Here is a 21632-nt window from a genome sequence, read left to right on the forward strand (position 1 = left end):
CTTTCCTCTTAAGCAGTTTCTTTCCCTTTTGCAATATTCATTGTACCTTTTGGATCTTATTTATTCTTCTAGTTTCTCACACTAGGGAATGTTTGCACATGCAAGTCTGATTTATTTCACTTATGAGTATGTTCTCTAGTTGCATTCATTTACCTAAAAGCCTCAAATGTATCTTTATTTATAGCTGAGTAGTACTCCATTGTATAAAAATACTACATCTCTTTTGTCCATTTCTCATTTTGGGTTGTTTCTAAGATTTAGCTATTACAAACTGTGCTGCTATAAACGTGGGTGCACATATGTGGCTGTGGTGTGATGTTTTCAGTTCTTCTAGAAAAATATCCAGAAGAGGACTAGCTGGGGGGAATGGGTCCTGCCATCCTAGTTTTTTAAGGAATCTCCACACTGATTGTACCAGTCTACACTTCCACCAACAGTAGAGAAGGGTTCCTTTTTCCCTCAGCCCCACCAGCATTTGTTATTGGATGATCTTTTTGAGGATAGCCTTTCTTTCTGGAGTGAGATGCAATCTCAGTGTTGTTTTAATTTGCGTTTCTCAAATGACCAGTGATATTGAACATTTCTTCATATATCTATTTGCCATTTGTATTTCTCCATCTGAGAAGTGTGCTGAAATTTATCCTACCATACTTTTCCAATGTAGTGGCAAAATCTTCCCTTTTCATTTTCATTTTCAAACCTTTGGTCTGCTAGGACACTGAAAATATTTCTAGAAAAATTCTCTCAAATTTTAGTTTTCTTTTATGTACCAGGAACCGAACTCAGGACCTTGTGCTTGCTAGGCAGGCACTTATGCTGCTGAACTATATCCCCGGCCTCAAACTTTAGTTTTTCAATGTTTGTGAAAAAATCATGGAGGAGGACAGAAGGAAGAAGAGAAGGAGGAGGAGGAGGAGAAGGAAAATCTTCAAAAGATCCAAAATTTGTTCCTAAAGGTCAGAAAATTAGACTAACTTTGAAAATCATTACTGGCAAACATATTCAGTGAGCTTTGTGGGGCTTCCATCCCTCCCAGGATCTGGGGGCTTTTGTCCCTAAAACAATGTTTTATAATTCTGCTTCATTTATTCCTTCATTTTAGAAATGTTCCCTGAGAAATACTATAGAGTTTGGAAGGTTCTGAAACTAGCAAATGTTTGTGTAGATGCCTACAACACAGGTAGTTTTGCTTCTTGTAATCTGGGGGCACAGAGAGGTTGGGTTGCTTCTGGCTCAGCACCTGATGGCTCCATTTATAATGCCACAGAAGACACACTGCCATCTATCCACCGAGAATGAATTACTGCTCTCTGAGCCAGGTGGCTGAGCTCACACAGTAATGGCGAGTAAAGGCAGCTAAACAGCAAACACTGCCTCCTGTACAATTTGTTTTTTATGAAGGTAAAGACAGACACTGGGGGTCTGCGGTGGGGAAGGCAGGAAGGGGCTACCCCTGGAGAGGTCCGGGATTAGGGAAGCTGGAGTGGCCCTCTAGAGCCTGGGAACGTTGCCTCCTGACCTGCGTGCCGGTTACTGCCTGTGTTCCCTGAGCTGTGTGCTCACCGTTTGTGTAGTTCCGGGTTATAACCCGTCCTCCCGTAACTGTTGTACTCGAAGGGTTCACAGGGAGTTGCCCTCAGAGAGCGTACACACACTCATCTGCTTGCTTGATGCATCTTTGAGAGCCTTCACAGCATCTAAATTTGTAATGCAGACCATGGTGACTTGTCTGAGCAGGCTGAGCTGCACATGGTGAAGCGCTGGGTCTGCGGCCTTTACGCTTGGCAGGGGTGGCTCTCAGAGTCTGCTCATCTGTTTTTCCCCCAGAATTTCCACTCACTCGGGAAGTGAATTGCAGCTGTTCTTAGGTTTTGTGTGTCTACTGTTGAGTGTTTTTCTTTCTTGCAAGCCCTCTGTTGAGCAAGTCCTCCCCAGGTAATTCCTGGCCTGCAGCCTGAGGCAATAGCATCTCTCTTAGTGAGAATTGTGTAGCTGCCTTTTTTTCCTGTGCCACCGCTCTGCTAACTGCCTTCAGCAGACAGATCTGAGACCGGACACCTGCCCTAAAGGGGCCCATAATCTGGTCAGCAGGACAGACCTGTCAGCAGCCTGAGCATGGTGGCTATTGCACTACCCCTGTGACGGCCACGTGCCACGGTAACACGGAGGGCAGAGAGATAAGTCTGCCTAGAGAGGCACTTTCCACAGGAAGCAGTGTGTGGGCCTTGCAGAGGCAGAGGCCTGAGCCAAGAGAAGACGTGGCCGTGGAGCCCAAGACCAGGGTTGCTGCGGCTCGGCTCAGGAAGCAGGGAGGGGACTGTGCTGGAGTTTGAAAAGTCTTCTGGGAGTTCTGGCTCGATTGTAAGGGCAGCAGAAAGTCAATAAAGGTCAAGAGATGGTCCAGGAGATGGTGGGGGGGGCTGGACCTGAGGACTCTCACCAGGTCCACAGAGGAGAGCCGGGCACTCAGCTGGAAGTGCAGGAGGTGACAGACCTGAAGGAGGCACAAAAAGAGGATCCTTGGGGAGCAGGGGAGGCAGTGGCCTAGGCTGAAGGCAGAGTACAGGCCAGGGAGCAGGGGAAGAGGACAGGTCGGGGGTCAAGGCGGGAGGGAGCCCGGCTTGGTCAGAGAGCTGCTGGGCATCCAGGTGTGTGGCAGAGAAGGCCCAAAACTATGAGGCCGCTGGGTGGACATTTGACCTCAGCAACTGCGGGAGCAGGATTTGTCCCTGGCCTCCATGGACACAAGTGACTAAATGCACCATCTGTCATGGCAAACAGCTTCTTTCAGTAGCTATTTTTTATCTTCACTTTTGTTTAAAAATGTCATTTAAACTGGGCATGGTGGCACACATCTGTAATCCCAGCACTCGGGAGCCTGAGTTTGAGATCTGCCTGGGCTTCATAGTTCAAAGCCAGCCTGAACTGCATAGTGAGACCCTGTCTCACCAAAAACAAAACAAAACAAAAAAGTAATTTAAAAGACCCAAGTCATAATGTCTAGCACCGAGAACTACTCTATAAATGAATTTACTGTTGTCATGAGCTAATCTCTAGCAGTGAATATGAATTAAGAAACGCTACAAACCGGGGGCTGGAGATTTAGCTCAGCGGCATAAGTGCCTGCTTGCAAGTCGTGAATTCGATCCCTGGTACTGATAAAAAGGAAAAAGACAAAAAAAAAAAACGCTACAAACCAAATACTTAAAGAAACACGAAGGCAGATGTACATTCCTGTTTGCTCCTTACTTCATTTTGCTTGTAAGTAATATACATCCTTCTCCTGTTTCTGGACTTCTGTGCTCAAGCCAGACTTTGATCTTTCCTCTCTTCGCTCCCTATCTGTGAAAAATGCAGACGTACCCCAGCCAGCGTCTAACCCTGATGTGCTTCTGCACACCCTTAACTCTGCTTGCTGTTCACTGCACAGAAGACGAAGTTTTCCCAAACACAAATCCCTATCTGCTCCCACTTCCTCCCCTTGACTTGAAGGACAATTACTTCCTGTCCCATGTTGCTAGGCCTATTCTAAAAAATGTGGAGACTACAGCAGCTGCACACCTGTTCTCAGGTGGTGCATGAGCACATCTAGCCCTTTCCCACTGGAAGACTTGGCCTTCATCTGGCGTCCGTGATGGGTTCCTCAACAAGAACCCAGTTCCTGAGTTTTGTCTTCTAACCTAGTCTCCTTCAGTTAAAAATTTTTTTCTTTCTTCAACCCAAGACATTTCAGTCAATGACTTCAAAATTAGTCCCCCGCATTCAAGGAAAACACAGTGCAGTTTGCTAAGAGGCCATGGTTTCACCACCAATATGTATCATTAGAATCTCTGGGGCTAAAGAAGACAATAAAACACTTGAAAGGGTTGTGTTCACGGGACACTTCATTTTCATCATCTTATGCTGCAGTGTGGCATCTGACACCCCCTCTGCCATGTGCTTCTCCTCATGCCCTGGTGCCTTCTCCAGTGACTTTGAGAGCCATGCTCCTGCAAGGCGAGGTGACGTGCTTCACCCACCCCTCCTTGAGGACTGAGCTGGTGCTGTTTGCAGGGCTGTCGTAGACCTGACCAGGTTTGAAGAGGCTGACTCAGGCACTGTGGGTTTCATCGGGTGCTTTCAGCCTCTCTGCGGTGATTTCTGTAGCGGTTGATGAGCTGAGCCGTGTGGTAATTAGGTTTGGTTATTAAAATGGTCAGGCTCTGTGCATCTGTGACCCTGCAACATGTGTTACGTGGTACAGCCTTTGCAGTGCGTGGATTTGCCTCCTACTGGACTCCTTGGGTCAGAAGAACCTCGATCCTCCCCTGGGTCCTCCCCAGCCATTGTGGGTGCAGAGTCACCTTCTGTTTAAGATGTGCTTCTTGGGGTTCTCCAAGGATTGCTTTTCTCACAGGTGGCTTTTGTCAAGGCATCATATATGCCATGGCATACGTCATGATTTAGATTCTGGTGTGTGAGCTGTGAGGAGCTGCAAGCCAGGGAACTGCCTGCCTCTCAGAACCTCTAGAGTGACGGCCCCGCCTTGCTGGGCAATGCTGGCTGTGACTCAGGGGCTGGCAGTGCACGGAGGCGGATGCAGTCTTACCTCCCAGGATTCACACCTCGGGATTACTCTGAACCACGCAGGGTCATTATTTTCCAAATGTTTGACTGGAGTGTATGCCTTTCAGATGCCGAACTGCACTGCTTTTTCCCTGTGCTTTTTCTCAGCATCTTGACATGCCAGGGCAGCCTGTGGCAGCAGATACCAGTAACTGCTTCTGCCCTACATGAGTCGAGATCTCTGCCTGAGAAGGGATTTTGCTGAAGCAAAGAGATGGGGAATTTTTGCCCTGTTACATTGTGCTTCTGTAAAAATTACCTGAAGCCTCTTGCCTGGGTGTTGGTTGGCTTCTGCTCTCTGTGGTTTCTGAGCACTTGCCTGGAGAAGAGTTTGTAAAAGCCTGCTGTTTCTGAGGCGGAGGGATGCTCCAAAAGTTCACAGGACATCAGGATTGGAAGGGACCAGTGACAGCGCTAACCATGTCCCAGTGGAGCAGTTGGCGGAACCAGGCTGCCCCTCATGTCGGAGGGAATCCGAGTGACTGGGATATCGGTAATAGCGCTAACCTTCCCTATAGTACTAACCTGTCCCCATGTCACAGACCCATAGGAGGACTGCGACTTGCTCAGATGCCTGACTGAATAACAGACTGTCCTGCTTGCCTTTGTGCATGTGTGGGAGGGGTTTACACCTGGCCTTCATCACAACCACATCTCCTAAGAGTCCAGTCCTGCCCGTGGTCCCCTTCCTCACCAGTCTCCCAGCCTGGCCAGCTGTCATTACTATACCGAAACCACTTTCTCCAAGGCCACCCTTCCTAACGTCCTTCCTGCTGACTCCGTTCCCTTGACGGTAGCTGGGATGCTGATCCTGGAAACTCTTCCAAACCCTGGCCCCACTCGTGCCTTCTTGTTCTCGCGTCTCCGAGGGCAGCTTCTCAGCTGCCTTTGTGGGCTGTACCCGAGCGAGTTCTGCCCTCGCGCCTGGCCTTCTTGCTGATGGCCTTAGCCATTCTCACAAGTAGAAGTATTCATCTCTACCTGTGATTGGCTCATCTGACGTCCCAGAGGAGCTGGAGGATTCCCATTTGCACCTGCCATCAGCTCTCGGTGGCATTGTGTTTCTGCCAGTTTGCATTCTTTCTGTGACGGTACTCTCATGTCCTAACTTCGGAAGAAGGGACCAGAAGGACACAGGTCATGGAAGACAAAGAGCAGGAAGGTGCTGAGGGGTGACAGGGCTGCCACTGCCAGGCCAGAGGGCCAGAGATGGCCAGAAGGATTTCTCAGCCGGAACACTGTTGGCAAGAGGTGGTCCAGCAGAGCTAGCAGAGTGCACAGGTGGAGGGCTTGGGTTTCAGGGCGAGAGAAATGAGGGAATGGGGGGATGGAGAAGGAGTGTGGATAATATAGAAAATTCTTTCAAGACAGTTGGTTCCAAAGCAGAGAAGCGGGTTGGAGGATAGTTGTGAAGTGAAAAGGCTCTTTTAAGGCTTTGTCAGCACTCAGGAGGCTGAGGCAGGAGGATTGCCGTGAGTTCAAAGCCAGCCTGCACTGCAGATCAAAATCCCGTCTGAAAAAGAAAATAATGGTAAGAATAAGAAGTTCATGTCTGTTCACACACTGATGGAAAGAAACCAGGAGAGAGAAAGAGAAAGGCAGTGATGGCAGAGAGAAGGTAAAGAGGCAGGACGGGTGATCACGGCATTGTGGAGGGACGCTCTGCCCTCTGAGACGGGGGCAGCAGGAAGGCTGAGCTTAGTGCAGGGGTGGTGGCAGGGGTAGAGGAGTCCCCAGCTGGCGCTTTCTGCTTTCTATGTTAAGAAAGAAGCAAAGTCATCTCCAAAGGAGGTGTTAGGAGAGAGATTTCTCAGGGTAGCGGGAGCCGGAGACAGGCAGCTGATCAGCTAGGCGGGAGGGTCTACCAGGTGGCTTCGGGAATCCCATTGGGGTTCTCGATGGCCACTGCGGGTTGGTGTCTGGTCTCCTTCGTCAGCCCGGTGTCTGTGGGAGGAGGGGAACTTTTGGATCCATCCACTGTTGGGGTCTTGCCTGGCAAGGGGTGAAGAGAATGGATCTAGACTGAACGGGGAGAGTGTAAGGAAAGAGGGTAGCGTTGATGAGTTTAAAATGGCGAGGTCAAGGCACAGAGGGGTCCACTGCAGTGGGGCACTGTGGAGACCAGATGCTGGCAGACGGTCAGTGGCTGGGGACGGCTGGAAGCCTGTGGCTGCCTGCGTGCTGGAGATTCTCAGGAAGGGTGGAGCAGCTGTTGTGAAGGGCAAGGTGGTCTGGGCTGAGCCTGCTTCCAGGAAGGGCAAAAAGGTAGAGACTGTTCTGAGGAGGCTGAACCATGCCAGAGGAAATAGTGGGAAGGGTTAGGAGGGAGAGGAGAAATGGAATTTGGGGTCAGGGAAACAGGCATGAAGTAACAAGAGAAGACAGATGGGCTCAGGGGATGCATTTCAGAACACGGGAGAGCACAGGCACGGTGCTGGGTGTGCTAAGCTTTGCTGGTACCAATCATCTCCCTGGTTAATAACATTTTAAGAAGTCAGCTCAGGCTACTAACAGCCTTCCTGTTATTTTACTTTACTGAGAGGTTCTTTAACCAGCTCTTTAAGCAAATGTGGCTCAGGGACTGTTGGTGACCTGTCTCACAGTTTTTTTTACAGAGCTGTCGTTCTCAGACCAGCCCTCACAGTGGAGTCACCCAGAGCACTTTTAATAGTGCCTGGGACCTCCGAATCAATTACACTGTGATCTCTGGGGAGGTGACTCTGGAATCTGTCCAAGTGGTTTCTTCAAAGGTCCGTTAGACGTTCAAATGTGTACAGAACCCTGACCTCCGTCTTTGTGACCTAGAATGGTATCGTCCAGCCTGGAACCTCAGCCTCATAGAAATGTGGGACCCCGGGCCTCACACTCGACTTTTCTTCTGCCTGAGAACCCGCACTGTGTCAAGAGCCCCCTCCCCACCCAGGTGGTTCTGGGAGCATTAGAGTTTAAGAAGAAACCCTCAATCAACAGGGATGCCCGGGCCACGCCTCTAGAGATGCTGCCGTGATTGATCTGGACCATGGTCCGGAAATTGGGGATTTTCCAAGGTTCCCCATGATTCTGATTGGCAGCATTTTCAGATGTTTGCCTTCTAGCATGCAGCAAAGTCTGGAGAGATGCCTGGCGCATTTTCGTTCAACTGGGCGGATCAACCCCATCTTCGTTTAATGATTTCTGACCTTTGTTTAACTTAGCCATGAACTACATTTGCCTCTCATTTGGGGGAAAAACTGCCTGTCATGAACTCGTGGCAGGAACATCATTTCTCCTCATCTTTGAAGATGCTCCTGGGAGGCTTGGTAACTGTTTAGACAGGAAACACTGCACAACTGAAGGCCCATTACAGAGGAACCGCATCAGTTATTACAGAAAGAAAAAGGTTGCCTATTTTTGTGATAGGACCAGCCAACTCTCTATAAGGTTGAAAAGAGCAGCCCTCGTGATTGGTTATTTCTTTTATCCTTCCAAAGACCTTGATTGCACAAGTCAAACAGCAGGATTAGCTTTGCAGAAATGTTGGATTACTCTGTGATAGGAACTAAGACATAACAAATGTTGTTTTAGCCCTGAATTTCCAATGTATAATCCTAGTTTTCAAAAAGAATATGCTTGACAAGGGTTTGAGGAATTCATTATGCTTTTTAAATAAAGAAATCATTGTGCTTTATGAATTTCAAGGGGAAAATTTTTGTGAGCATCTCACTTAGACCACCTGTAACTCTGATACGTAAATAGTCAAATTGCTCATTTTCATGTGGGAGGTTAAACCTCCTGGAGAGTAGGTTATTATTGTTGAAGACTTTCCCCAACTTTTTGTTTCTTCCTTCAGGCATATGAATCATTTTATCACCTGTTAGAAATTATCAAAACTTAATTTTTGCCAAAAAAGCGCTTATTTCCAAGCCCTTATGAGGAAAACTGTATCAATAATCTTTAAAGAATTATACAGGCTTCAACAAGAACACATTTTGCTTCCTTCATACCTGGAACCAGACTTCAAGAAAGATGTTCGCTGATTATTTTTTTTTTAAGTCACTTTAAAAAAGTGGAACACATGGAACACTTAAGTAGACTCTCTACCCCTGGAATGCCACAGAGCATGCTTTTTTCTTTCAGTAGATCAAATCAAAACCATCAAGGATTGAAAGCATACAAATTTTATCGATGTTCTTTGAATGAAAATAGTCCAGGGAACAGTTCCCTACTTGCCCCTTTGGACTCAGATCTAGTTATTTGACATTTATCCTTTCTTGGTAAGTCAAGCTGAGTGTCCTGTGTCCCACCTGGTGGCACAGTAGGCATGCCTCCTGAGTCCTGGGAGACCTGCTGACCAAGTCTACAGGATACAACTGCATACTGCACCACAGGAGAAGACAAGGGACGTCTAGGTCTCTCCTTAATTGTACTGAGGGTTTTCAGAGCTCGGCAATAGGGACAAAACAGAGTCCTTACTAAGGGAGAATGCAGGTCACTCCTTATCTGGCTCCTCGGGTATTGTCTCGAGAGCCATATGGAGGGAGGTCAAATTTGCAATTTAGTTGGAACTTAGAATATTTTAGAAAAATCAAGTATTTAACTTGCACAGATGGATGTTTAAGACCAGGATTTGTACGTTATGCTTTATGAACTTGTGGATTCACGGATTGGTTGATGATTTTTAAAATATCATAAAATGGGGTCCATTTAATTCCACGTGCTTGCCTTGGCTATGCAGTGTCTCACAGCCCACACGGAGGAACACTTAGTGTTCAATGACGAAGAGGACGTTTTCATGGAGGGACTTAGAGGGATGAATCAGATTTCAGTATTGTGGTCATGCATACCACTGACTGGCAAACACACAAAATATTTTATTATGAGAGGATGGGATCCCCAAATGGGAGTCAACATAACCACATGCAGACCATGATTTCATCATTACTTTGCTTGATTACATTGAAAATCAGGGCCCCCAAGGGACCGCAATCAGGGCACAGGCGGTGACCAGCAGCTGCTGCCAGGCAAATTTCCACTATGTCTCCTGTTAATAAAAGTCAACATTTTGTATCATAAAATCATCCTTTCTTATGCTGACCACCTTTTCTTTTGGATTAATGCAAAGACCCCTCTTTACACCCAAATTCAGTTTGAATGGTGCTGTGAACAAGCTTTTTTTGAGGCAGGGTCTCTCACCATGCAGTGCCTCGAGCTGGGGTAGCCCAGAATGGCCTCCTGCCTCACCCTCCCCAGGGCTGGGTTTACAGATGTGTGCATCAGCACACCCAGCCCTGATCAGGTCTTCTTCAGATACCAGTGCAGCCGAATCACTTGCCTGCTGTAAGTAGGCAGTGTCTTCCTGCCACGCACCAAGTCAAGCACAAATCCAGGTCTAACTCTGAAATTGACACCCACGCTTCTGCCGTAGTTCTATCCCTGTCCGCATCATCACCTCACCTCTGTTGTACCTTTGCACATGCTCCTCTTCTAACGTGAATTGTCCCACCTGGCAAACTCTTGTGCATCTTTCAAGAGTTGCATCCCACTCTATCTTCTCCCCAAAGCCTCCCCTGAGCTTCCTCCTGAGCTGTGTCCACACCTTTGCTCATAACGACACTGTGAAATGTCCTCCTCACTGCACACCCTTGCCGAGCTCCTTTTTCCTTTCCTTTCTCTTTTGCAGGATTGGATGAAGGGCCTTGTGCTCTACTGCTGAGCTATGTCCCCAGACCTTTTCTTCAACATTTATATTTTGAGACAGGGCCTTTCTAAATTGCCCAGGCTGGCCTCAAGCTTGCGATCCTTCTGCCTCAGCCTCCTTACTAAACTGGAATCATAGGCATGCCCCACCGCCCCTAGTTCCATAGACTGAGCTCCTCAAATACAGGGTCTTTTCATCTTTGGGCCTGTCCCACCCAGAGGGGTACACAGTGGCCACTCTATGGAGAGTAGATGGAAGGAAGGAATGGCTATCTGGGGGGTTCTCCATGTGTCTGATTCAGGGATGAGGAGGACCTGATTCAGGTGAAGTCAGGCTGGGTGCCGTCCTTTCCTTCCATCTCTAAAAAGTCTTAACTCAGCGCTTAGGATTATGCCTTGCCATGCTCCCTCTTCTTGGTTGAATGCTTCCCTTGATTGCTATTCAAGCCCAGTAACGTGTTACCATTTATGCGCTGGTTTTGCTCTCGGAGGTCACAATTTAATAGCAGCAAGGACATACGCACCCCGAAATTTTACCCACAGGAGAGCCTCATAATTTGCAGTATTTCCACAGAGGCTGAACTGTAGTACACAGGTCACAGATGGAACCTAAGGTTTTAAAGTCCATGTGGAAGTTTAGGGTATTCTTTCTAATAGAAAATGCCAGTCTACAAGAAGACCTCTCTTATTGAATTGAATGGCATGATTTGCAAATATTAAGTTTAAACAAAGGCCACAAGATACGGAGCCACATATTATCTTAAAATAACTGTATTATGCACATTGAAACATGTAGCTTTCCTTTCCGGTGTGATTGCTTTGTTTGATCAAATTGAAAGTCGGGTTTCCTATTATGGCATTATGCCTTATTTCCTTAGACTAAATGAAATTGTTCCATTATAGCGAATAGAAGCTTGATAATGGTTTGATTGGAGTTTAATTGGAATGCTGCTTCTCAGAATACTTCACCATTCCGGTCACACGTTCCATATTGTCCCTTCCAATAGAGACTATGAGCTGGGAGTGGGTTATGACCCTCAGAGGACTTGAGCAGTTGGGATCCCAGGAGACTTTCAAACCAAGGCCCCAGGGTAAGGCGGAAAAGAGCGCTGTTGTGCTGTGCTGTCCACTGCCAGGAAAGATCGACCTCATCGCAGTCCCCATAGAAACAAAACACTGGGAGAAACAGCCCCCTGGGGTTTGGCCTCAGCCCCCTGGGGATAGGCATGAGGCTTGGCGATTGATTGGCAAATAACACTTTACACTGCTTCCTCCTGGGCTCTAGGGGGACCGACTGCAAACAAGGCAGCAAATCTTTCCTTGTTCTTCTCCAGGCTTCCTCACAGCCATGAGGCAGGAAGTGACTCGTGCCCACAAAGGCTGGGCACTGGACACTGTGACCATCCACAACGAAGTCCTGCGGCAGACCAAGGAGGAAATCACGTCCCCCCCTGCGGTAGGTGCTGCTGCCGGAACAGTTCTGGGGCTGGGGGTGGAAGTTAAAGTTTCGCCTGGAGCAACTGGGTTGCTCTACAGAGAAGGTTTTCTCCGCTGTACCCAGGAGACCTCAAACCAGAGCCGCCTCCATCTGCCGGGGAAGGGGTCCGTGACGAAGCCCAGGGAACCCTGGAACTCCCCGGGCTACTTTCGTCTCTGTTTTTAAGGACCAGAGATTGGACCCAAGGCCTTCACACTGAGCTACTCCAAGTTCTTTTTATGCATTTACTTGTTTCCATTTCTGAGATAGTGGCTTAGCAAGTCACTAAATTGCCAGACTGGGCTTGAATTTGTGAGCCTCCTGCTGCCTCCGTCTCCCAGGGCTGGGCTGACGAGTCTGTATCATTTCAATAAGTTCGTGTTGGATGGAAAGGTTTTCCATGCATCTCAAGCTACCACTGTGGATCACTCAGAAGCCCCCATGGTAGCAGAGGAGTGTCCTCTCTAACGTTGGGACACGGGATGCAAAAATATCCAGCTGGGGGAGGACGGATGCCATCCCGAGCGACTGTTTGGATATCAACATCTGCTCAGCAAACTCGGACACATTCTTCACCTTCACCTCATGACAGTTCAGCCTCAGAGAAGGAAGTTGGCCATCTTGTGCCATCTTATAGATTTGATACAGGACCCACGCAGACACACAATAATACATCTTAACCCCGTTTTTCCTTTCTCTGACTTTCATCCCTTAATTTTTCAAATACCGGGGCTGGAGCAGATGATGGCCGAGTCTGGCCATGTGTTCTGTGACTTTATAACAAGGATTGTCCTTCCTCCAGTGCCCAGTAACGTATTCCTTACTGTATCTGAGACCTCATGGTAAACACTTTCAAACTCTATTTCTGACCTCTCTTGAAAGTAATTTGAGTTATTTAAACCATATGTGTTAAGATTCCTCCAGTGGCTACTTATCATGTGGTTTGCGAGTCACTTCTGGATCTGCAGTTGGTCATAGAGGCACCCTGCTTCTGGGAATCCAAGTCCGTATTTGCTTCTTGGGGCTATTTGATAAAGCCTCACAACCTAGGTGCTAAAAACAACTGAAATTTATTCCTTTGCAGTTCAACAGGCCAGAAGTCCTAAGTCAAGGTGTGGGGAATATTGTTTCTTCTAGAAAGAGACTGAGAATTTTTATTGTTTAAACATAAATTTGTTTTCCTACGGTTCTAGAGCTCGAAGTCCAAGATCAGGGGGCCATCAGGTCAGTTTGTGGTGAGGGTCCTCTTGCTGATTTATCCTGGCTGCCTTGTTCTTTGCATGGCACAGAGAGAAAAATCAAGCTGTCTTGCATCTCTTCTATGAAAGCACTAATCCCATCAGACCAGGGCCCCACCTTTGTGACCTGATCATCTCGAAAACTTCCATTTCAAGTCATAATCACATCGACATTTGTGATTTCCACATAGGAAAATGGGGGGACACAATTCGGTCTAGTATATTCCATCTCTGACCCTTCCCACATTCATGGTTTTCTCACATGCAGAATATATTCATTCTGTTCCAGCTTAACTTCAATGATGGGGCCTGAATAGGAGAAATATTCCCACTCCAAAAGGGAGAAGTAGAAGGAGAAGAGGAAGATGGGTCCAAAGAAGTCCAAAACCTGGCAAGACAAACTCCCTTAGATATTCAGGCTGAGGAATAATTCTCTTTGGTTCTGTCCTCTGTCCCCTAGGCTTCTGGAGTGGTACTGTAAAGCCCACAGCTCTAGGCAGTGATTCTGCCCCTAGGCTTTAGCTAGAGGTCAGCGGCCTCCTGAAACCCACACAGTGGCTGGATAGCTTCTCAGGTCACCTGGGCATCATTTTTCTGAGGCACAATCCTATTCTGTGCACCCCTCTAACTTGTGGTGATTGTTGGCAGTCCTCAGTCTTCACGGGCACACCTTTTTCCCCTTGTATATTCTCTGCATGCCTCTTCTTCTCCCCACAAAAATGCAAGTCATTTCAGACCTGCCCTAACCAGTGTTGTAGGCAGGGTTTACAAAGCAATAGAGTTAGTACAGGATCGTAATTTATAGGGTTATTTTATAATAGTCACCCAAAAAGTCAAATGCAGAAGAGTCTGGAGATCTGTCCACACACTAGAGACCCAAAGAATCTACCTGAGGGCCTGGATCCCACAGCAGTGTCCTCCTCGAGTCCAGCTGAAGACCTAGAACCTATAGCAATGTCCCCCATGAGTCCAGCTGGAGACCTAGAGCCCATGACCATGTCTTATGCAAGTCTGCACCAAGGATCTGCACTGGGAAGACCCAAAGGTCAGTAGTGGAAGCTAGAAAGTCTGCACCAGAGGATGAAGTATCTAGGCCTGCAGGCTGAGGGATCCGCACTGGAGCCAGGAAGTGATGCTCAAGGTAAATCCCAGAGCTCCCCTGAAGAGAACCACAGCCATCCTCAGTGACAGCGAGGACCTGAGCTCCTCCAACAAAGAGAACATCTGAGTTCATATCAAAAAAGTCAATGTGACAAGGTTCTTCAGAGGACCAACAGCACACATCTTCCCCTCCAATTCTCTTTTTATGCTGTTGACAACAATCCTCAGGCGGGCCTTCCACACCCAGCACCACTGCAGCAACACGCTGACTCAGTTCAGCTGGGTGTTACGAGTTGACATTAGTTAACCCACCACCTGGTATGTCCTTATCTAAACTAGTTATCACTGCAGTCTTTATTCTAAATGTGTTCTGATCTTTTTGTTTTGTTTTTTCTTTTTGAGACAAGGTCTTACTATGCATTCAGGCTTGCCTTGAGCTTACTTTGTAGCCAAGGCTGGCTTCAAACTTGCAGCAATCCCACTGCCTCAGCCTTCCAAGCCTGATTCTGAGCTTCTGAATGGACATGAATGTGGGTTGACACTGTTCCATCTGCCACACCTTCTGACTGACGTTATAAGGTCCCGAGAGTGAAAAGACCCTAGAGAGAGCTAGTTTACTATAGATCAGATGGTTTCTGAACAGTGATACCTTGTTCATGTAGATAACTATCAAGCACTCAGCTGATGATGAGAACTGTATGTCCTGGCTTTCTGTGACTGCCCAAGATTTTGCTGTCAAACCACATGCCTCTTTCTGATTTTAAAAATATGCTCTTCAAGCTGGGAGCCTGTGTGAGGGCATTCTAGAAAGCACTTCACCACTAATCTCCATGCCCTTTATGTTAATCTAGATTTATTTCTCCTTATCTATGCTCACTAGCAATGGAAAACTGGTCACCATCTGCTGTATAAGTACTTTATGAGCCTGTGTGATTCTTGGAGCTCTCCTGTAAGACCCCAGCCTTGCTTTCTCTTGTCTGGTGTTCTGTGACACCCCCCCCACACACACACTGCCTGCAAGATAACGGGTTCAGACCCTTCAGCTTGGCATCAGGACTCCTCCCGGGCCAAGCCCTCACTGACCACTGGTGAACCTTCTGCCAAATAGTGGCTTGGGGCTCACCAGCCGTCCTACCTTTCCTTGTAGTCTTGCTCCTGTCTGGGAAACCAACCCTCTCTCCTTTGCCTGCCAAACACAGGCTTTGCTTGGGGCTTTTCAGCTGGAGTGCATTGTGGGAGAGCTCAGGGCCACCACCCCCCATAAAGATTCTCCCACAATGCACTTCAGCTGAAAGCCCCAGTGACAAGTGGATGCTAGAATCCAATTCAGATCTTTTAAAAGTTTGCCCCGTACCTGTGTTTCTCGTGTCCCTGGTTGGATGGAGGGGCACAAGGGCAGGTCCCAGTGTGTGGGAGAGATGCCTGGAAGACTTGTGCTGTTCCTACCTCGCCGCTTCATCTCCCTTGCTGTACCGCGGCAGGCCTCTGGGGGCGCTTGGACACTCCTCTGTGTCCAGGGATGGAGCCACACACAGACGCACAGGTTGGCTGGGCCAGGGCAGGCTGAGGTCCCAGCTCCACACCCTGGCCACGTTCCCACCTTGCACCAACTCCGATGAGAACCTTAGAGACTTGTAGCTGCACGCAGAAGTGATTTGACTTCGCCCCTGCCCAGGCGGGCCACCCCGCACCCCCATAAGCAGTAACAGGACCCTCCCATGTCGTCCCCAGCCTCACTGCCTGTGACGCCATGAGGAAAAATCGGGCCCAGTGCCCACTGGCGCATCCCTCATCCAGTAGTTTTTGAAGACCGGTGTAGGCCTTCTCACCGGTCTGACCATCAGCATGGCATTACGGATGCCCTTCTAAGCCCTGCGTGTTTTTAACCCTTCTCCCTTCCCTCGGCTCTTGCAGGAAGGTGTGTACATTTACGGGCTGTACATGGACGGGGCAGCCTGGGACCGGCGCAACGGGAAGCTCACGGAGTCCACGCCCAAGGTGCTCTTCACGCTGCTGCCGGTGCTGCACATCTTCGCCATCAACTCCACGGCGCCCAAGGACCCCAAGCTGTACGTGTGTCCCATCTACAAGAAGCCCAGGCGGACAGACCTGACCTTCATCACCGTGGTGTACCTGCGGACGGTGCTGTCCCCCGACCACTGGATCCTGAGAGGCGTGGCCCTTCTGTGTGACATCAAGTAAGCCCATCGCCACCTGCCCAGGGCCCCAGGAGCCTCAGGGACACCCCGGTACGGAGAGACCCAGCCGCCGTGTGTCTCGCCCTGACTGCTGCTTGACCGCTCGTTCTCAATTAAAAGGTTGACCTCTCCTCCTCTCGCTCGTGTCTTTCCTCGCGTCATGTTCAAAAAAGACGATTCTGACGTGCATGCTTTTTATTCTAGGAATCATATTCCACTATAATTACATTTCAATGATAAAATCCTGTCTTTGGGTTAGAGCACGTTAGCAGGTTTAGAGTTTTAAAAAATCTAAAAGAAAAGGCAAATCTGTTATATCCTGAAAGGATTCAAGTGCACGAAAACTTTCAAAACTTGCCTCTCCAACAAAAACTGCTTTCCCTTAAATGAAAAATGTGCTAACCTGTTGTTTTTCTTTTTTCTTTTCTTTCTTTCTTTCTTTCTTTCTTTTTGGTGGTGGTGGTGGTACCAAACCCAGAGACACTCTACCAAGGTTGTTCTCATTTTTAATTGTGAGATAGGGTCTCGGTGGCTTTGAACTCCTGACCCCTCTGCCTCAGGTGCTGAGGTCACAGGCCTCTGCCTCTGGGCCTGGTCTCTTGGGCTCTCTTGAATCTGCTCTTTTCCCATTGCTCCTGAGCAGGAACCTGAGGAGCCCAGGAAGTGGCCTTCATGGGGCATTTGGGGGCGAGAAGTGTTTGGGACAGGAACTCCACTGGGATGGCTGCCTTTGGAATTTGTTTTCATTGTATTTAAATAGTTTTATTTTATTTTTTCAGTACATTTGAAGCGCAGGGAACTCTTGAGTCTCCCTCTCTCTCTCTCTGCCGCAATTCTGCGGGAGAGAATGAAACACATTTCTAGGCAGCAAATGGAGAAGGAAAAACAAACTCCATCAAGCGAAATTAGGTTAGATGCCGAATGTCTTAAAAGGCGGTCTTTAAAAAGTGAAGCTATTCCTTACTCTGTAGTTAGTCTGAAACTCAGCATGAGCCTTTATTTCCTGCTCAAGGAAATTGTCAATTTAGCAGAACAGACGCGGTCCGCTGTTGGAAGCTCACGCCACTCGGAGGTAGAGAAGAAGGCCTGGCCCTGGTCTTCTCATCCAGAGTTCTTGCACCCGCCCCAGCCAAGCCCGCAGCTCCACCTATTGGGAAGGGGACATGGTGGAGTCTCACTCCTCTCTGACCCGCTGTCTCTGATGGCAAATGAAACAAAATGGCCCAGCAACAGCCGAGGTAGGGAGTCCAGGGAGACCCCAGAGGAAATCCCGCCCGAGTCTGGTGGGCTTTCTAATAGGTTATGAAATGCACATTGTCACAGCGCCCTCTGGTATACTCAGGAGACTGATTCAATGTCACAGCCACTGAACTGTTAAAAGGCAGTTTAATAAAGTAGCCAGGCCTCTGGTCCAAGTGACATTTGCCACGCTGTAATCACAGATGACATTGCCCGGCCTTTAGAACCACTGCCCTGTGTGGACGGGCACAGGGAAAGGAGAGTGCTCTGACACAGGAGCAAACCAACCTACAGAGCCTGAACTAAAACTGATTTTATCAAGACTTTTTGTCCAGTTGCTAAAACAAGTGAAGGCAAAGGCATCGTGGAAACCCCTGGCTATTGTGGATAGTAGTTAGGGTTAGTGTTCTTTAATGTCTTGAAGGAAACTGGGGAAAGATACAGAACAAATGTGCATTAAGCAGAAGTCACTGATCAGTCTGCTTAAAGCCACACGAGTACCACTTCCTGAGGACTCTGCTCCGCCTGATTATTTTGCCTTGAGTGAATACAGAGGAGAGAGAAGTGGGCACTGGAGCCCACCCGGGATGGGCACCTGGGCCAGGTCCGTGCCTCCAAATGGCCTTGTTTCTGGCAGGCACCTCGCAGCCACCCCGCCCTGCCAAGAGCTAGCCAGGCCCAGCCCTGCTTTCTTCTCTGCGCCTCCGTGAATGGTTTCCTGCCACATTTTGAGTCATTGAACTTCCATAAACACAAAGCCATTTTCTCTGACAATTGTTGCTCTTTCACTAATTATGTAATTAGCCGCGCTTGAGTGAAGGAGACCTGGTGAGCATAAAAGAGCAAAGGACAGCGGCCCGGATGGGGACCAGCTGTGCTGGGAGACAGGCAGAGCAGTCTTATCCACCTTGGAGTCAGTCCACATCTTCTCATTTTGGTCTCAGCAAAATGAGCAATGAGATTTATACCTGTGCTGATTTAAAATGTTATTCTACTTTGGACTTTAAACAACAACAACAAAAAAAGGCCAGAAGCCGAGCACCCAGAGACAGACCCTCTAAAGCGGGTTGGTCTTGTGGGTGGCATTGCACGACAGAGCCGCTCTCCGCGGTCAGAGACCTCGGGGGCACCGAGAACGCACCTGTAGCTGGAAGCACACACACTCGGGGCCGCGGGTGGAGCTCGGACAAGAGAGGGATGAGCTTGAAGGCAAGGCAGCGCTCCAGCTGGGGCTGGACCCCGTCGTGGGCATTACCAAGGCGGTAGGGGAGCACGTCTAAGGAAGAACAGTGTGAGGAGACTAGGAGACGGGACGCTGCACGGAACGTGCAAAACAGGCCCACACAGAGCCCACGCTGAGCTCCCCTTACCTGGAACGTGCACCCCAAATCCCAGAGTCCTTGGTGAGCTCTTTGGCCTAAGACAAAGTTTCTGCCTTGTCACGGCTCTCTCCCTCCCCGTGCTCAGCTGCTTTTGTCGCTAGGATTAGATGATGTCCCCCCCACCCAGTGTCACCATACTGTCACCCTCAGCCTCACTGAAGAAAACTCTTGGGTGGGACAGCTAGAGGCTTCATTCACAGCAGGAGGCAGTGTACAAGGTACAAACACTTTGGAAGACAGCAGTCTCTTAAAACATAATTACTGTGCAACCCAGATGTTTCACTCTTTGATATTTGCCAAGGAAAAGATCTGTACAAAAATTTCTGAACACATTTGTAGAAACTTTATTTGTAACATCAATGACCAGCAAGTGGAAACTGTCCAAATGTCCATCTACAGATGAATGAATGAACAAATGTGGTATATCCACACAATGGAATACTACCCAGCAATGAAAAGGAAGAAGTCGTTGAGGCACAAGGCAATATGGATGAACTGCAAAATAATTATGCAGTGAAGGGAAGCCTGCCCTTAAAGAGAGCATAATTGTATGATTCTATTTATATATAACATGCTTCTGAAAAGCAGAGCCTGTTTCGATGAAGCACCCCAATAAGTACCAGCTGGATGAAAGCATGAATAACAAAATAACCCAAAAGGTGGCAGGGAAGAGGACATCAGATGCAGGGTATGAGGGAGAGTCTAGAAGCCTGCAGGGGACAGCAGGGAGCCATTGATAGTTCTGAGCTGCTAAAGAACGTGAGCAGTTAGAAGGCTATCGTTCAAGACCAGAAAAGATGAAGTAGAGATCAGAACCAGAGAGCTGACCATTGGACTGGCAGAAAAGCAAGCAATTTGAAATAGGGTGTGAAGGTAAAATTTGGGAATTCAGAAAACTTGAGCTGAAGCAAAAAATAATTGGAGTCTAAAGATATAATTTATAGTCTGGAAACTCTAACTGAATACATCTTTTGTCTTTAAAATGCGGGGAAAAGAGCTGTCTTGCTGGGCAAATGGTCCTGAATGACTGCCGAGGTCTCTACAAAGAGACTGCAAGGCTTGTGAGCTCATGTTGCTCACAGTGCAGTCCTGGTCTAATAATGTGTGGGGTTGGGGATGTTGTTAGTGGCGGAGCACTTGCCTAACACAAACAAGATCTGGGTCCTGTCTCCAGCCCAGTCTCATGCTAGCACAGGCTGCTCTGAGCGCTTGGAGTAGTTAATACGCGTAAGCCATGTACCAGCTTGGTACCAACGCCATCATCCCCACTTTGCAGACTGAGCCCAGAGGAGCTAAGCTGTTTGCCCAAATTCTCAAACTAGCAAAAGACAGAGCTGGGATCCAAACCAGCCTGAATGTCCCCTATCTGTGCTCTGTGAATTTCATGAGACACTGCTAGAGTTTTGGAAAGCCAGCCTAATGGTATGAGCCTCTGCAATGCACAGCCGTACAGTGTTTCTCTGTCCCATGCATTTGGGCAGCTTTAATCCTAGGAACAGAAGGGATGATGCACAGAGAAAGGAGACCAGAAGGCAGGGACAGCTATCGCATGCACAAACAAATGTGTAAAAATCAAGGACTTTGGGAAGAATTGTTGGGTTCATTCTGACATGATTTGGGGGACCATCTTGAACTTGCTAGGCCAGCAGGTACACTGTAGGCTGAAGGGAGCGTGCTGGAGGGACGAACTCCAATCTCCCGGTGGGAAGACACGAGTTCAGGTCGGGATCTCAAGCTGCTTCCTTGTCCACATGCAAAGGCAGAAGCGATTAAAATCCAGCAAGAGAAGGGGAGGGAAGAGGAAGAAGGGAAGGAGGGGGGAGAGGGAATGGGAGAGAGAGAGCAAAAATGTGGAGGACCACCAGGGATGTAGCTCAGTGGCACAAGCGCCTGCCTGGCAACCGCAAGGTTGTGAGTTTAATCTCTGGCACCAAAAAAAAAAAAAAAAAAAAAAAAAAGCAAATTCATTGTTGTAAGTGAAAAAAAAAATTAAGGCGCTATGGGAAGCTTTTAACTTCAAAGGTCACTCATTGGTAAATCACTCATTGGTAAAGTAACTTACTGGCTTTATCGCAGTTTATCTATTCAGATGTTTTAGACTTTCAGACTTCATCTGTGATGGTTTCTATCTAGATGTCTCCCAAGAACCTCATGTGCTCATAAACAAGGATTTGGGAAGGTGACTGAATTATGGGAGCGCCATTATGGGCACCCCAGGGCTATTTAGCCATCAGCTTTTGTGTCTTTCCTATATTTGAAGACAGCCATCCACTTAATTTTGTTGCGTTTTTTGAGACAGGGTCTCACTATGCAATTTAGGCTGGTCTGGAACTCAGCATGTAGCCCAGGCTGACCTTGAACTCCTGGTGAGCCCCCTGTCTCAGCCTCCCTAGTGCTGGAATCACAGGTGTGCACTGCAAGCTCTGTCCACCTACTAAGAACACTGAGCACTGCCTCTGTCCGCCTTAGGTCCGGGTTTCTAGGAGGACCGAGATGGAGACTTGTGTGCAGGCTTCCCGCAAGAGTCCCTGGGCTCCAGTCCCAAGGGCAGCCAAGGAGATGGGGCGGGCAGGAACAGGATGGCCCCACGGGCTGTTGGACCTGGAGGAGGCCCAGGCCAAGGCGGTCAGGCAGCCGGACACCACGGGCAGCCTCCCTTCCTCCAGGCTCCCCCTTTTTCTTCCCGTCCTGCTCCCCACCACCACTAATTAAAACA

The 21632-nt window shown here is 48.4% G+C and overlaps 1 protein-coding gene across 5 annotated transcripts in view; it reads left to right on the forward strand.

Annotated features, from left to right (window-relative positions):
• Dnah8 (dynein axonemal heavy chain 8) overlaps positions 1-16426 on the forward strand; it is a 254705-nt gene extending 238279 nt beyond the window's left edge. For all 5 annotated transcript variants that reach the window (XM_063238969.1, XM_063238971.1, XM_063238973.1 and 2 more), the window contains 2 exons: positions 11616-11737; positions 16012-16426. In XM_063238969.1, coding sequence (XP_063095039.1) covers positions 11616-11737; positions 16012-16299 — 410 coding nt within the window. In that variant the 3' untranslated portion in view covers positions 16300-16426. The remainder of the gene's footprint in view (positions 1-11615; positions 11738-16011) is intronic.
• The last annotated feature ends 5206 nt before the right edge of the window (positions 16427-21632 follow it).

Source organism: Cavia porcellus, unplaced genomic scaffold (genome assembly GCF_034190915.1).
Source record: "Cavia porcellus strain 051 isolate PalLab524CR breed Dunkin Hartley unplaced genomic scaffold, mCavPor4.1 scaffold_28, whole genome shotgun sequence".
Lineage (NCBI taxonomy): Eukaryota > Metazoa > Chordata > Mammalia > Rodentia > Caviidae > Cavia > Cavia porcellus.